This window comes from Calidris pugnax, unplaced genomic scaffold (assembly GCF_001431845.1).
Source record: "Calidris pugnax isolate Ruff unplaced genomic scaffold, ASM143184v1 scaffold31, whole genome shotgun sequence".
Classification (NCBI taxonomy): Eukaryota; Metazoa; Chordata; class Aves; order Charadriiformes; family Scolopacidae; genus Calidris; species Calidris pugnax.
Genome location: NW_015090786.1, coordinates 62,821 through 80,769, shown reverse-complemented (window position 1 = coordinate 80,769; position 17,949 = coordinate 62,821). Strand labels below are relative to the sequence as shown.

At 35.9% G+C, this 17,949-nt stretch overlaps 1 protein-coding gene across 9 annotated transcripts in view; it reads left to right on the top strand.

Moving 5' to 3' along the window:
* FAM184A (family with sequence similarity 184 member A) overlaps positions 1-17,949 on the top strand; it is a 65,985-nt gene that overhangs the window by 37,458 nt on the left and 10,578 nt on the right. For 6 of the 9 annotated variants that reach the window (XR_001414566.1, XR_001414565.1, XM_014966434.1 and 3 more), the window contains exons 8-14: positions 150-271; positions 466-616; positions 9,868-9,909; positions 14,595-14,807; positions 15,308-15,461; positions 15,887-16,014; positions 17,583-17,767. Coding sequence is in view for 7 of the 9 variants with exons in the window: in XM_014966434.1 (XP_014821920.1) it covers positions 150-271; positions 466-616; positions 9,868-9,909; positions 14,595-14,807; positions 15,308-15,461; positions 15,887-16,014; positions 17,583-17,767 (995 nt within the window). In the remaining 2 variants the exon portion in view is untranslated. The remainder of the gene's footprint in view (positions 1-149; positions 272-465; positions 617-9,867; positions 9,910-14,594; positions 14,808-15,307; positions 15,462-15,886; positions 16,015-17,582; positions 17,768-17,949) is intronic. The other 3 variants (XM_014966441.1, XM_014966440.1, XM_014966438.1) reach the window with 1 other exon arrangement.

Genomic DNA, 17,949 nt, shown 5'->3' with positions numbered 1-17,949 from the left:
TAATTAGGAACTACACACTGAAAAAGTTACAGTTCAAGTTTTATGAGCCAATTATAACTGATATTTTTATTATAAAGGTTTGAAAGGTTTAAGGTTAAAAATACTTTTTTGCTGCTGATCAGTCTCTATTGTGAAGTTTGTGTTTGCAGGGGGAACTAGATCAGGAGAGACAACAGCACGAGGCGATGATTGCTGCCATGAGAGAAGAGGAAAAGTTCAAAGTTGACAGAATGGCTCGTGACTTGGAAATAAAATGGACAGAAAATCTTCGGCAAGTATTTTTTTTCTTCATTCTTTAATAAGAAACAAAGTATGTATTACATACAAATGTAATAGCAAATGAAACATAAAGCAAAGGTTTCCATTATTATCTAAGCTTTTCCAATTATTAGTGAGTTCTTAATTCTTTTTCACCTCTTGCACAAGGCCCACTGCATTTTAGTTATTTTAGGTATTTGCTTTTAGACAGGAATGTAATAAGCTTCGTGAAGAGCTGAGGCTACAGCATGAAGAGGATAAAAAGGCAGCTATGACTCAGCTGTTGCAGCTGAAAGAACGTGAAAAAAATGCAGCAAGGGATGGATGGCAAAAAAAAGTTGAAGATCTTTTAGACCAGGTAACTATGGTCTCTTTGAGAATTGGAAGGCCATTGCAGTTTAGTTGCTTGGTGGTTTATTGCTAAGGAACTACGTGAGATTGGTTGTGACATCTGTCTTTGAAACTAAATTTGTTAGTATAATGCTTCTCAAACTTAATTGTTATCAAACTTTTAAAGTAGTATATGAAGATGCCTTAAAATTATATGAATGTCCTTCTTTACACTAAATGTGAATAACACTAATTTCAGTAGTTTTTGGGGTGGCATGAGAGGGTGTTTACAGTCTCACCTATTCACTAGGGTTTTTTTTGGTTCTCTATCTGCTCACATACTCTATTGTAAACATTTACCAATGCTAATTGTTTGGACTTGGAGGTATCGCTTATCTTTACAATAACAACACTGTACAAGTCACTGAAAAGTCAATACGTCCCTCAGTTTTACGTCACATTTTTTACAGCTATGTCTTCTCTTAAGTGATTTTGAACATTATTTTGGGAAAGTGTTTTATAAACCTTGAGGTTTTTGATTGTTGCTTGTATTTATAAACTCGGTTACGTTAGCTAATTCATAGAAAATACTTGCTTTGTAGCTTTTCCAAACCATAAATGCTATAGAACTGGTTTTATTGACTACAGCTTGAAAGAATAGCTGATAATAAAAAAATATGTTTTAAAGTAAGAGAAACAGATTTCTGGAACTCACTGAATGACTGTGATTTCAGGGTGTTATTGTGGGGTGGCATTTAATTTGTTTAATTTGAGAAGTCTAATAACTGAAAATGCACTTGATTATACAGCTTCCTATAGGAACACATAACAATTTATTTTGCTTTATTTATTTTTGCTTTTTTTATTTTATTTTTGGAATTTAAGCTTGTAAAATCTTGTGGCTTAGGTTCATAAAAGCTGGAGGTTTTCAAAGTTCTCTGTTACTTTTTACAACCTGATTGTAATGAGACTTGGACTCATTTGATTTTTAAGTTTCATTTACTGCCTTTACCCACGCTTCATTTACTCTCTTTACTTCTACCTATAAATAGCATTTTCTCTAGGAAAGTACAATTTGAAAGGGATATATGTTAAACCTCTAGTTTTAACATACTTTGAAAATATTTTACTTATCTCTGCCTTTTAAAAATACCATAACAAATCTAGCCTACAGTTTCAGAGTGGAAAACTACTATGTTGCAAATGAACAATTTTTTTTCTGCATATGGAAGAAATTTTGGAATCGGAAACCTCAGGAAGCTAAATGTAATAAGGAGAATCTTACTAGAGAATTTGGATGTGTGGAAGCGGTCTGCAAATGCAAAATTGTTGGGTTGGTGGTTTTTCTTTTCCTTCATTCGTTTTACTCTACCAAAGACCTGCACCATTTCATAACAGCATGTGTGTTCAGGGGACCAATAAAAAAATAAACCATAGGAATCTTGACTTTCTTTTCTTTTCTAACCCAACTGTTGCTTTTCCATACCAGTGTTTGAGTTGGATTGGTATTTCATAAAGATCAAAAAGTTATTGTTGGTGATAGGGAATTAAGCTTTCCCTCTGTAAGAATATACATTTTATTCATTACATTTGGAGGAGAGAGAATTCCAGACCTATTCCATAGCATACAAGGTGGGTAACTTAAGTCTTAAAGAAATGGGTTTGTACTAAGTTCCTCCTGATTGGTCTAGAGACCAAGTGTGTAGTTCTTGTCTCTGATATGAGAAATGGCTCTAGAAGAGATAAAAAGAAGTGCTTTTTCTTTTTTTCCTGTAAATTGTACTAAGTACTTCTACATCAATCCATGTGAGAGCTTCTTCATGAAATATGTAGTGCATTCAGATGTGCTAGCTCTTTTCCATTTCTCTTAGCTGTGTAATGGGCTTTTAACGCTTTTCTAAAAACATTTTACTGCTGAGAAGGCTTCAACCATGGACGAAATAGTACAAATTTTCTCTTTTAAAGCATGAGTGTGTTCTCTCTTCTGCCTCTCCATGTTGCTCAACCTTCAGTTCTGAGCACTGAAATGTAGAGGTGCTGTACAGACCTGTATTCTTCTTACCTATTTCTTCTTGTGGTAGATATTTCTTTCTGTAAACTGAATCAAGTATTCTGATTGTGGATGGGCTTTTCTATACTTGAGGAAATACAGATTCTCCCATCTCCCTTACTTTTCAGCAAAACGTGTTCCACTGGAAGAAATGGTTTTGTCAGTGTTTTTTTTTCCATTCTTATGTAGCTTCACACTATTACGTGACCAAGCGTCAGTGTGACATTCTTCTTTCTATCTTTGTGAACTTTTTAATACAAAGATGCCATCTTCTATTAATGGAAATATTAGAAGTAGTATAGTGAGAATGGACAAAAGCATACTATATATGCTTTGGTAGCTGTTGTTTATTTTTCCTGCTGCAAAGATTCTCTCCTTTTTTGTAAAAAATGTAGAAGTTTCCTATGCAGAGTTTGTTTCTATGATGGTGTGTTCCTTTTCAAGCTATCAAAAAATATAAATATATCAAAATACAAATATATGCTTCTGATGTAGACATTATTTGAATTGTAGTTTTCAGAAAATTTCAAAGTCAGTCTTACTCTTACTGTACTCTTGTTCAGGAAAGTGGAGTGTTGTAGAAAAGTCAGAGCTGTGCACATCTGTAAATGCCCATTGACCGCCTTCTATCGGGGGGCAGTTATTGCTCAGTCTTTATTTGCTGATGTGGAGGTGCTTATTGCAGAGCTGATGTGCATCCACATCAGCAGAGTCAGGAAATGCTACTTTCTTTCCCCAGCACAAGGATTTCACAGCCTGCGTAATCCTTGCTTTAGAAGATTTGATTTTGAAGGGATGCTGGAAATTTCTACAAGAGAAAACCTGCACATAACCTATATTTACTCCCTGAAAAAAGGGAGATTAACTTTCAGCACAGAATCACCTTACTGTGCTGCCTTTTGTCCTGAACACGTTGCCTGAAGGCTTGTCTGTCAGAGAAGAGTACATTTTAAGTAGCTCCCCCCTAATTCTCTTTTGTCATTCTTGTATTCAATAATACTAGTAAGGCTACCATGACATCTAGTGGATGATAAGGGATTTTGGGCAAGATTTTAAAAGCAGTTAGAAATCTATAATGCTGAAATCCAAAAGAATGAAAAGAAAAAACATTATCAAGATGGGAGCAAAGAACAGAAGGCACCTGGAATGCAGGATAAGGTTCTATGCCTCTTCTTTCATCTCAAGATATTTATTATTTTTCAAAAGGGACACCACGTTCTGCAACTGGTGGAAACTCTCAGAAGTGACGACAGCTCTCAAAACTGTGGTCTTAACGGGACAGGGCTGCAACTCCTACAGTACTCATGGAGAATTAGGGGAGCTCTGTGAGTTTCTGGCTAGATCCAGTCTCTGTAAATGTCCCACCACTCATCACTGATTGAGAAGAACTGGTGCTTCTGTATTCTGAATGGGAAGCTTATGCTTTAAGCAAGTCAAAACCTATTGGACATGAGCATGTGAATAATCATGTCATTCAGACACCCTGCAGCTTTCAGAGGGACATCTGTTAAGGGTACTTCTCCCCTGATTTTTGACTCTCTGTACTTCTAAATAAAGAATTCCCCTTGCTCTGGGCTCCCTGTTCTATGCAGAGCTGTGATCCTGGAGATTGGTTGGTGATTTATTATATCCAGATTGGTCATTGTAGTTTTGTCTGAAGCTCAATCGTGAAAACAAATGCCCAAGATCTGCCTGTCTTTTTGAGCTTTTAGTTCCAGTGAGGCCACTCAGCCTGTACTGCACTCTCTTCATTATTTTACTCTTTGTTTAAAAGCTCTGAATGTAACAGAATAAATTCATTAAAGACCATTTACAATTACGAGCTACCCAGCAATACAAAGAAAAGCAACAGAAAACATCAGAGTTTTTAAAGTATTTTCAGTGGGATACAGTAGGAATATTAACAAATTCTAGCTTTGTTATTCTGTTTAAGAATAAATGCCTTGCTGGACTTCTTTCCATCTCTCTTTTGGTTTCTTCTTCATTAATTTTTTCTCTCATGGTGTTGTGTTTAATTAAAATACATCTAGGCTGATGTTTTAAACTATGCTATCTTCATATCCAAAGGAACTTTGGAACAAAATCTGATCGTATACTTTTAATTTGAAAATAATATAACCAGGTTTTGTTTGGCAGTTGTTTCAGTTAAAAAATCTGGAGGAGACTGAAATGCTTTTTAATTCTACCTGTCAATGGATGAAAAGAACATTGAATTCTTATTACTGTATGTAACTAATCATGCATGAGTCAGGAAAAAGTTTAGTTTGATATTTGGAGTTAAGTTTACACTTCCAGACCTGGTAAATAGAAATATAAGCCAAATCCAACAGTAATACCATTCCTCAAATCAAGTGTTAATCCTATATCTGTATATGTTTTTCCCTTAAATGTAAGATAAAGACTCTGGCAAGAGTCTAGTTTTAAAACATTACTCTGCTCAAGTAGCTTTTGCATAGGTTAAAAACCACAGAAAGCAGTGGACCCTGGGAGGAATGAACTATAATTTATAAGGTGGAACAAAAGTTGTTTGAGATTCAGTAGATGAATAAAATTCCAGATTAAGGGCAGGAAGGATTAGCCATGATGCATGTATAATTTTTAAATTCCTGATAGCATTATGACAAATAAGTAAAATTAAATGAAGGTCTAGTACCATTCCAAAAACTTTAAAATTATCAGTAGATTCTAATGATCCTCTCTGTTCAACACTTTCTCTTTAATCTTGACCATTTAACCTGCGGTTTGTCAAATTAATAGGATATAATCCAAAATCCAAACAGGTGAAAATATGTCAAAATATCTAGGCATTTTGCCCAGCAGTTTGATAGAATCCTACAACTGGAAAAGAGCAGAGCTCTAGCTTTTTAAAGCAACAGGATCATTACCACCTTGTGATAGTCTGGACACAGCATCTTCACTCAGAGTTGCTACAGAAACAAGAGGAAATCAGGACCCCACTAGGTCCCAGTGACAGCTACGTATTTCAGAATGCTTTATATATATTTTATTTTCCTCGATAGAAAACTGTTGGGTTTTGACAGAGGAGAAGGGGCTCTAAATGATGATTTTTCTTATGGGTCAGACAGAGCGAACTTTGCAGCTCTTCTATTCCTGGCATGTCACAAGCCTCAAGCCAAGTACAAAACGTTGCAGTAGGAAACAGCTGCTTTCCAAATCTCTGCAGAGTCATCTGTCATGTAAACACCAGGCAGCCACAGACAGTGCATCTGCTGACAAATCAGTCTTTCTCTTTAAACCAAAGTATCTCAAGGGGGAGTGCTGGGGTTGTTGTTATTAGCTAGATAAAATGGACTTATGCCAAAGGTCCCTTCAGCTTCTTCAGTAGGCATCTCAGAAACTAGTTCATTTTACTCATGTCTCATGGATGTACATTGGTGGTGTTCTTCAGAAAGGTTAGCGGCATCTATGGAGATCATTCTTAAAATGAGACAAAGACTGCGTGGCAATCAAGATGTGCTTTGATACAACAGATGAAGTTGGATATTCCCCAGTTAGGGTCTCAGGTATTACACATGAATTTCTGTTGCCAGCAGTATTTTGAAACCTCATTAAACTCTATACCAAAGTCAGATCTTGACACAATTTGACACTGAAATGTCAATGAGAAAAAGTGTTACATAATGGATCTTTGTGTGAGGTGAAGACTGATGCTGAAATTCAGAGTCAAGTTTCTGTAATCTGGTTGACAGTAATCTTTAGTCATGAAATGAGAGAATTTCCATGCACTCAGTAAGCTGATGTCCTGCAGGAGACAACGCAGCTGAATGAAAATGCCAGTGGTGCAGTAAATTCACTCCTTGAGGAAAATGACACCGTTTGATCACTAGTGTGGCCCCTGTTGATAGTCATGATGGGAACACCAGCAACTGTACATTACAATAAGCAAACCCAAAGCTTGAGTAGTTTAAAATATCTAAGTCTGTGCTTTACTAGAATGGAAATTAGCCCAACTACATTGAAAACACAGCTCTTTTAGGAGAGATGTTGAAATAGAGGTGGGAAAACAGATCTTTTCCTGTCTTGTGTGAAAGGTCTTTTGGTCCTGCTGTGTGGCCCGCACTCAGTGGGTTCTAAAGATACAACAACCTCCTTGCTGTTCCTCTGGGTCTTTAGGTGGTTCTCTGAGCTACATCTGAGGCTTAGCTATGCATATGCTGAGAGTGGAGAAGACAATACTTATGTGGAAAAATAAGACCACAAAATCAAATAAAAGCTGACAGCTAATATTTATCTATGCATCAAAAATGTGGTTTCAGAAGTTCCTGTACTTCTAAGAAACAAATTGAGTCATTTATACATCCTGTATCTGTGAAGCCTGATTTCAAAGAAAATTGAGCAAGCGTTTCTCATATCACAATAGAATCACAAACCAATTAATTCCAACCTGTAGAAATAGTGAGAGATAAAGCCACGTTCTTTTTTTTCTCATCACTTTTCCCCATCGTAGAAATAAAGAGGGTAACAATTATGCCTCCATTCTTCTTGCTTCTCATTACTTTTTTTCCCACATCATGGACCTTTCTATGGAAGTAGTTATGAGAGTGTTTTGGTTTTTTATGGAATTTCTTAATAATATTTCAACCAGACTTATTTTGGAATTCTCCATTCTGAATGTGTCAAGGGAGCTGCATCTGATTATATTGCTACATGTTCTGCTGGAATCAGCCTGCATACCAATTGACTAGCCTAGATAATTCTAATTTTCTATTCTGTCATGTATCTATCTTAAGAAAATTATTTACTTTCTAATGAAACATGAAGATGATAAATTGCAGTCAGGTTTATTATTAATCCTAGTGAATCCCTGTTTGATTTCAGTAATGATTCACCACTAGCGCTTTTTGAGATTTATAAGTTGGTTTTAATCTTTTAAACTATCTTTCAGTAATATTATATAAGCACACATTTTTTGACAAAAATCTCATGTGATAATAAGTTGAATACCATTAAAAAGTCCTCTTAAGTATTATTTCTGTACAGTAGCATTTATTGCTCAAGTTCCTAGGGTTGTCAAAGCAAGAAATCAGATTTTCTGAAGTAGGGCTTTATTCCATTGTTGCCTTGACTGAAAATCATCTTATTTTCACACTTGAAGTATTTCTTTATTAGCTCTTAAATCATCTTTTCCATTCTTTTTTTCCAGGACTGATTGTTTAGCTAGCTGTCCTATAATTAAATGCTTTTGAATAATGACATGATACTTAGGCTTCTAGATTTATAAAGCACTTGCATATTTCAAGCTCTGTTAATATATATTCAACATTGCTGTGTGTCTTTTTAGAAGGTGTAGAAATGTCAAATATGTAAGTTTAACTTTATTTAATATAACTTTTGCGTGTGTCTGTTCATGACCACCTTTTTGCTAATCAGATCTGAGCATTTGTTAATTTTTTTTTGCACAAGATAATTACTGTTTTGAATTCACAATCAGGAAATGTGGGTTGCTGAAAGATTGCTTTGAGTGCAGTAGCCTAAGAAATCTGTGACAAATCTAAATACTGAACTGAACTGGAGAGTTTTAGTCTAGAACCTTCAACAAAAGCTCATTTTAATTCCATCTGCTTCCAAATCCCTGGAAAATTTCTAAATTTGGTGAAATTGCATGTGTTAAAATCTTTAGCTTGTCTTAATACTTTCAGTTACAAGATCAGTTTGACAGCAAAGCAAGGCCAGTTTCTTTGTTGGTGGAAGAAATCTGTTTTTCTGCAAGCAGCAGGGGCAGCTCTCACTTTCTTAAACGGCCTTTTTAATAGAGTAGTCCTCGGAGTAAAGCTTCTCAAAAGTATTTGTACTTGGAATTTCTTTTCAGTGTAGAATGTTACTAACCTTTCTGCTTCAGGTGTAAAATCTAAATATGTGTTGTACATATTTCTTAGTCTACAGCAGTTCCTGAATATGTCCCTGACATTCTAAAAACCAAGCATTTATTTAGCAAGAGATCGTTCCTGCTTTTAACAGCTTCCCCCCCTAAACAAAGCAGAGGGATGGGAAAGGAAGCACAACAAAAATGGGTGGATTTGTTAAAATTGGCACTGTCAAAATCTGGTGTAGAAATGGGAGCTGTTAGATGTCAGTCTTTTTTCTTGTCCACTGCAATATGATGTCTCCTAGTGTTATGCCCTTGCATAGAAAACTGTTGCTTGAAACTATTCTACAATTTTAATAAGATAATTTTGCATATTGCAAAATAATGTATCTTTATGTTGTGCCTTTTTGTAGATTCAGGAGAATGAATAATATTGTCCTCTTTTTGTATTTTGACAAAGTATAAAAATTCCCAACTGTAGGCTGTCAAAATACCTGCTGCCTCCTGGAGAAAGCCATCTTCTTGCCTGACCTGTCTCAAAAGGGGAAATTAGTCACGTGGGACTTAAAATTGTTCTCACTTCATTTCTGATGACTCTGTTATGTGCGTGTGTGTGTGCCTATCTACAGCATTCATATATATATATATATACACAGAACATAGGCATTTTACTATATATATGAATGATATATATGATTTTATGATCAATAGTATTTCGTATGAAACATCTACTTGGCAATATGTTTTAATTTTTTGCTTTTCACTAGCAATCAGCTCTAGTGTAAGTGGTATATTAAGTCATTTTTTGCTGGAGACTTTCAGGAAGATGTACCCATCTTGTTCTGAATTTTAAGAAAAATAAAATAAGTATTTTAATATAAATATGTCTTCATTACAGACTGAACTCGGTTTCTGCCCTTAAGCAGTGAAACTTAATCTTTAATATTATGTGTTTAACATGCTTGTGATATTTCAGAGACACAACTGGCTGATTGGGTCCTTACATAACATCTTTTCTAATAGTAATGCAGTTTGGTGTACTTAATGATCTCTTTCCACAATTATTTGCCCTAAAGGCAAAAAGAAAGGAGTTGGATAATTTGAAAAGTGTTCACCTGCATAATATACAAGTATATAGTAACATTATGTTGAAGAGATAATGCTATCCTGTATGTTGAAAACATAACACAGGAAACCGCATCGTTCTGTTCTGTGTTCAGTAGTTTATATACTAAGTCAAAGCAACGTGTTCATATTTTTTTCCAGATAGTTTTCAACTTATTTTTCCCTGATCAAATTATAATTAATGTTCTATGTTTTACTCTTCCTTCCTTATCCCTTTTTCTTTTACTTAGTTGATTTCTGAATGTTTCCCTTTATTCCTGTGATCTTTTCTTCATAGCGGCACTGTCTCGGTGAAGCTTTGCATAAATCTATCAGCAATGTAAGTGATTTGCACTTACAGCTCATAAACAGGGCATGTTTGCACTAATAAATCTGCATATCCTGTAGTACTGCTTTAGAGCTTTAGTCTATGAAATAGAAGACATGGTAGTATTTGAGAGGAGAATGTTTGCCGCTAGTTATCAAAAGCTTGTCTACTGCATCCATTCATCTGTGTAAATGTATATATCACTGGACATCAAACACTACATACATGGTCATAACATGAGCAGCATTTTTATGTGATTGTTAAAGCAAGCCAGCTTGTGGGCAGTGCAAACGTGTATTGCAGAGCTTTGTATAAAGCATGAGGTTGGTGCTGTGTTATAATTTGCAGTTTTGCAGTGCAAGTCATAATTGTAGCCAAAATATTTATTTTCTTCTTTTTTTTTTTATTTTTAAAATTCTTATGTTTTTAATGTGCTGAAAACCTTGGATAAAAGTATTGAAAGCACAGAATAGCATTTAGAGCTGTTTTCTTTTGAATCCTCAGTACTGGAGTATATAAAAGAGACTTTCCAAAAACATGCAAAGGAAGGCACTAGTGTTTCCAAATGTGCTCATAGGGATATCAGTATGTGTATACTGAATAATCAAATTAATGTTTAAAATTATGTACTCTTCTAAAAAAAAAATAATAATTTTTAATATTCGATGTACTTCCAACAAAAAAAAATATTAGAAGAAGGGTAGACTAACCAGACGTGGTCGTTAGAATCATTTAATTGTTGTTGTCCTTTATTTTCTGTAGAGTCTATCGATGCAAATAGGCATCTCCAGACATTGACTCATTTCAGACTCTGGTTTTGCAGTCAACTTTAATCTGGTGAAAGTGTGAACTGCTCTTGAGATCTTGATCTCTTCTAATGTGGCTTCCTGGACAGATGTCAGATGTCTCTTGATCATCTCAGTTAAAATGTTTTCTGCATTTCCAAGAAAGAAACAAAAGAACATTGTTTTGCCTTTTGACCATGATAAAAAGGTTTACAAATGATATTCTGAGAACTATCAGAATTTGGAGCAGAAATTTATGTGGGAAAGATTTAACTTCAAGCCAAAATTTTTTTTTTCTTGTCATCTTCGTAAACATTTGGCTGAGATACCATGGTCGACTTCAACTGAATGTTACCATAAAAGGCTTTTTAGAGTATGATGATTAAATTACCTGAGGTTCTGCAGGACTGAGCAGGACTTGCCCTAGAATCGTACCTCCTGGTGGCCATGATGAATAGGACAGGGCAATGGTGCGAAACCTGAGGGACAGAAACATGGTGAAAGGGACAAGTAAGAGTGTACAGAACATCGGTCCAGTATCTTGGTGTTTCTGGCACAGGCACTCAGAGAAGGAGGAAGAGGATCTGAGTGAATGTAGTTTGTGTATAGAGTTCCCATCTATGGCAAAGAATTGGACTGAATAATCTTTTAAGACTGTCCTAACTATACATTCCTGTGATACTAAAAATGGAATCAGGGAGAAGAAAAAGAGCAAAGGAGGGGAGGAGGAGAGGGAGAGATACTGGATTATGGGATGGATGGAAGACAAGGAGTAGAGGGGCTAGAGCCAAGTCACAGTAGTGGTATCAAGGAAACAAACTGAACAGGAAAACAAAAACCAACCCGAGAGTTTATGAATGGTGGTTAAATAGGATCAGAGAGAATATTAGGTAAGAGTTACCTAAAAGCACAGAGGCATCCAGGCAGGGTCTTGTTTTCGCTAGCTGTGGTGTTGCAGAGGAATAGGAAATAAAGGCAAGGCTTACAGGTGAAAAGGAGGACCCAGGCAGGTGTGAGGTTACAGAAAAATGGAGAAAGAGACAAGAGCCTAACAGTGAATATGGGGTGAATAAAACAGATGGGGATGTGAGGAGATCAAAGGGGAGTTTAGGCAAAATTGATTGATAATTTTTTTTCTGGGAAAGAAGGTAATGGGACATTGCAGTACCAGATGATGATACATCGATGAAAATTCAGAGCTGGCCACACTGGTAGTGGTGCATGGTGCAAACTGACCACATCAGTGGAGTGAGTTTCTAGAGCTGAAGAGAAAGAATATGATATGTGGTTGCGTTACTGGCTTGTCTGACCAGCGTGGCAGACCTGGCCATGGTATGCTGAAAGGGATTGGCCAAGAAGTTCTGTGGCTTCTGAGGAAACTAGAATTCAAGGGAAGTTTTTGTATAGATAAGTAATTGCTTGAAAGATAGTATTAAATGCAGTGTTACCACAGTGAAGGCAGATTATCAGTGGAGTTACTGATGTTCAACATAATTTCGTTTGCATGTTGTTTATTAATAAATAACATGGGAAAGTTTGCAGTTTACAATAAGTTATTTGGGATGGGAAGGACAAAATCTGGCTGAAGAATTATAGAATAGCCATAAAAAGCCAAGGGACTTGGCAATAAAATGGCAGACGCAATTCACTATAGATAAATGTAAAATGATATACAAGGAAAAAACAAATTCTAACTTTTTGTATAAAATGATGAACCTTACCTTGACTCATTACAACTAGAGAGTATATTTGGGGATTATAATACATAATTCCATGAAAACAGCACCTGAGTGCTCAGTAGCAGTCACAAAAGCAAATAAAACATTAGGAATATAGAAGGGAGACAGAGAACATACGATGTAAAACTGTGCCACTCATTTTAAATACCTTGTGTTGTTTCAGTTTCCTAATCTTACAAAGAAATAGTAGAAAAGGGGCAAAAGTAGGAGAAGTGTGATGATAGATAGGAAGTAGCTTTCATCCAAGGAGTGACTCATTAACCCAAAACTGTTTAATCTGGAAAAGACGGTAAGAAGGGATATGATGGAGATCTAAAGAAACATGCATGGAATACAGTAAATGAAAGGGGAACTTATTTTAACTCCTTTACATTACATGGCCATTTCCACTGGTGTGTCTATTAAAGATCTGGAACTTGCCACAGGATATTGTGGATACTAAAAGCTTAAATGGATTCAGCTGGTGGTTGTACTTTATGGACCTTTCCTTCCATGAATTTGCCAAAAATCCATCTTCTGGTTTAAGAAGAATTGCTGGGTGCTGGTAAACTTTAGTCAAGATCCCTACATTTATCTCTTGGTCTTGTACTTTTCCCAGTGTGACCAGGTTCGGCCATTTCTGGAGGCAGAACAGGAGATTAGACAAACCTTTGGCCTGACATTGTGTAATTTGTATGTGACATTTATATTTAATGTCCTCAGTAAAGGGTTTTACACGTACACTTCAGATTGCAGAATGTAGTATAGGCCTTCACTATACTCCCTCAGTTGTAGCTAATCTTCAAATGTAACTGAAGTAAAACACTATTGATACAGTATACCTAGAAGATAGAGTATACATACCCAGACACAGAGACCTGATGAATTAGAAATGCAAGGAGCCGTGGTCATTTCATTCAAATTAATTTGCTGCTTTTGTTTTAGTGCTAATTTTACTTTAAATGTAGCTTTTTTCTTTCAAATCTGCTTAAGTTGTGTCCTTCTGAAAAAAACCCAAAAAACAGTAATGTTCATGCTGCAAGTTGTCCTTGGTATGCTGCTATTAACTTTTTGCTAAGTGGTGGGTCTTAATGTTCTATAAATCAATAAATTGATGTGCAATGTCGTTATTAATTTGTCAGAATTAATTTTAAGATATGCCGAATGAAATGACACTATCAGACTTTCATTTATAATTCAATTTTATGTATTGCTCTGAGGCTTGAAAAGTATCCTTAATGATTCAAATTCTTTGTCACGTGGCAATTTTCTTTTTCCTTTCTTTGAGTCACTGTAGTGAAAATCTTGGTTTTGGTTAAATATTGTTTCCAGAATTGGAGAATGTATCACTCTTGTTAAGCCTAAAGAGTATAGAGGTTTAGTATTTTCAGCCTGAAAAGATGCTATCTGTTGTGAAGAGCAAAGTATAACATTATTATAAAAAGAAAATGGGCCTTTTTTAAGGAGTACAGTGTACTCTAATGTATTAAAATGCTTGTTGGCTGAAAAGCATCATTTGTAAAATCAGGTATTTCTAAGAAGATGAGTATTTGTGACTCAAATTGCTTAGATCTTGAAAACCAGCAGAAACATCACTCTCATAGTGTTACTGAGCTAACAAAAAGGAGGTGGTGGGAATCCATCAAGTGTAACATTTTATTTGTGATGTAGAGTGCTGTGCTACCATTCCTTTTTAAATGGGAAAACTACTAGTAAGATAGGACCATATCATATCAAAAGAAACAAAAATCCATCAATCTAGATGTCAGAGGCTGTCCTCCCCTATCAGCTGTAGGATTTCCCTTACAGAATTGATGTGATGTCCCCCTGAAGAATAATTCATTTTAACAATCAAGTGTTTGATATCAAACCTTGATAGTGTCATTTTTATTGATCTTTATACAAAACCGAGAAGTGAATTTTGATAATTGGGCCATGAAAAATTGTGTTATAGGTAGTGCTGTAGTATGAACTGACAGATGTGATAACCCTTACAAAACAATATAAATGTAACTACTGTATCTCTGAGATATATAATATTAATAACAAATTCAGTAGATGGATGACATTGCTTGTCTCTCTTTTAATGTTCTGGCTTTAAAATTTCAAGTGTTTTCTTCCTTTGAATGTTTTTTTTCAGAGTTGATGTTATTATTGATGGCTAATGGATATTTGCTGTTCTGTTGTGGGTTAGATCTCCTTACTGAAGCAGAATCTGGAGATGCAGCTTTCCCAGTCACAGAGCTCTTTGCAGCAGCTACAAGCCCAGTTCAGTCAGGAGCGACAGAGGCTGACTCAGGAGATACAGGAATTAGAAGAGGAGCATCAGCAAAGGCATAAGTCACTTCAGGAAGCCCATATCCTTGCCTTTCAAAACATGGAAGAAACAAAAGAGCAAGAACAAAAGGCACGTTCATAAGGATATTCTGAATTATGTAGAGAATGTTGCCATTTTAGCAATTTATGTACACAGTTGGAAGTAGTAAAGGAAAGTATCTCCATAAGCACTAAATTTCCTTTTCAGTTGATGTCATACATGACATGGGTGTTAGTGGGGAGCAAAAATCCCCAAATGTGTATTGTGTGAGCAATTGCCCTAGACCCATCTATGGATCTTGCACCTTGCTTGCTATTGTAAATATACCCATAGATTGTTTTTTCCTCTTTTCCAACCGTGAGTAGAATGGAGTTTTTGTGCACAGGTAATCTCAATAACTATCAGCCACTGAAAGGAAAAATATAGTAGTAGGGTAACAGTGCAAGAAGAAAATATGAGCAACATTAGTGCATTTTTAATAATTTCTATAGTATGCCAATGCCTGACTTTTGTTGCCAGTTGTTTATTGTTTAATTTTATAAATTCTCTCCGCTGATATAGAACAGACTTTGTCAATTCTGATTTCATAGGAATTAGAAGAACGCTTACAACAGAAGCACTCAGAAGAACTTCAGGCACTGAAAGAAACACATAAACAAGCCATGGAAGGCTTCAAACTGGAGATGGAACAGGAACTTCAGACACTACGATTTGAGCTGGAGGATGAAGGAAAAGCTATGTTAGGTATACTATTTTCAAATTTGCCAGTGGGTCCAAAAAAATTATTTCTACTCATGCTAATATATGCACACATGTATGTATGGGTGTGTGCGTATGTTATAACACTGTACTGTGTCTCAGAGTCATACAGTGTTGACCTGTAGAGCATATAGTGACCTCTTAAGATCACTATAGGTAAGCCCAAAATGTCACTTTTGAAAAATATTACACTTAAGTATTTTTGAAAAGAATAAGCAACCAAATTTGTGATGGAGAATGTTTCAAAAACTAAGAGGAATAGAATGACAGGATAGTTGCTTAAGCTGATATAAACTGTGTGTTAGGTCAGCAGCAATACTTGACAGAGCTAGACTGGTTTTGTTAATTAATGTAAACATTTGCACAATAAACCTTTTTTTTTCTTTTTTTTTTTTTATCATGGTAACTAGCTTCCTTGCGCTCAGAGCTAAATCATCAACATGCAGCAGCAATTGACCAGCTGAGGCACAACCATCAACAGGAGTTGGTAGCTGCCAAGATGGAGCTTGAAAGAAGCATAGAGCTCGGCAGGCGACAGGTAGGCGGCACTGCTGGCAACTGACCGCAAAACTGCGTAATTGGTATTTGTTTTCTCTTAGCTGGAGGCAAGAACTGTTGTGAACAAACAACAAACATGTAATCCTTCAAAGTCAGCCAGCACCGGCAGATAGTGCATCTCTACCAGTTTATCTAAACTTCCTTGTTTAGCTTTTTCTTCCTTCAACAAACTTCATCCAAAGCTTAGTAAAGGCTGTTGTATCAAGGCAGTTTCCCCTCAGAACTGTGCAGCTGGAGCAGTTGTGAACAAACAACAAACATGTAATCCTTCAAAGTCAGCCAGCACCGGCAGATAGTGCATCTCTACCAGTTTATCTAAACTTCCTTGTTTAGCTTTTTCTTCCTTCAACAAACTTCATCCAAAGCTTAGTAAAGGCTGTTGTATCAAGGCAGTTTCCCCTCAGAACTGTGCAGCTGTCTGGGAGCACTGGCTTGCCTTGGGAAGAAAGTTTCTGATTCTCACAAAATTCTCCTCATCCTCAGCTGCTAGCAGGACTTAAACAGGAAAAAGCTGTTTCTCTCCAAAGCCTAGATGATATAGCTAAGAACTGGTTGATTAAAACCAAATGATGCTTCGAACTTAAGAGGTAGCTTAGTCTTGTTGTTTCGAGAGACAAATTGGAAAAGATAAATTAACAACTTAAGTGGAGAATGGCATAACAGCTTGCAACAGTTCCTTTAAAAAAAAACCACCCCTGAAACCACAAAATGGAAAACAAACCCCCACATCCCAAATCCAGTGTGGACTACCTTTGCTTTCAGCAGCAAACTGATTCATTCACTTTTATATTTCATTTTTCACTTTATGCACAATCATTTTTTCCAGTAGTAACTAAAAATTCAAAAGCTTGATCTCTATTGACAGGCTCCTGGAAATAAGAGGACTAGAAAATGACTTCTTTATTTGCCTATACAGTAGGCTTTTCAGGATTGATTTTCTGATAGTCCAGCACCAAGGAGGTGGAATGGTTTTAGAAATATATTAACAGGGGAAACAGATTTAGTTGGATGTAGTCTTTACACAAAAACAGATAGTCAAAGATAAGCCCTTCTTTTTCTCTTCCTTGCTGGTTTAAAAGTGCGAGTGCTAGAGGCAAAAATGTGCTGTCAGCGGTGAATGAAAACATGGATTCGTAGAATCGTAGAATTGTCTAGGTTGGAAGGGACCTTTTCAGATCATCAAGGATTTAGGAGGGTATAGCTTCAGTCATGTGTTGTTTAAAGCTAGAGTGAGACATCTAAAGGAGATGTCAGGAAATGAAGTTTACAGTACAAGAGCAAGTCTTTGATCCAACCAAATGCAATGTACTTTTGGCCTCAGTACGATGACCTGCTAAGCATGAGCTTTAGTTGTACCGAGGGTAAAGCAATTGTTTTTTTCCTGTGTTAGAATGCTCATCAGTTTTAATTATAATTTGTGTCAGCATCAAAAACTGAAATTGTCTGTTCAATGGAAAATTCTGCTCAGCTGTTATCTTCCAAAAGCAAGTATTGTGCTTCTGAGAGGCAATTCTAAAGTATTTTTTGCTGCTACTACTTATATCATAGGAGAAAGAATTCTTATGCCGAATATCAGATCTACAAGATGAACTGAGACACCGAGACCATCATATAGCTGAACTGGACAAAGAGATTCTGCATCTTCATGAAAATATAAGTGCATTGACTAAGGAATTAGAGTTTAAAGGCAAAGAAGTTCTTAGAATACGCAGTGAATCAAACCAACAGATCAGGTATGATTTTTTCCACTCTAAACTCAAATGTCTATTATTTCATTTATTGTTTTATTTAAATTAAAAGCTGCAAATGGTAAAATTTCTTATCCCCTTAACAAGTGATGTTATATATCATTTAGTCTTCTTTAGAAAAAGCTATGCCCATTATTAGTAAAGTTAGTGAATATTACCATACAGTT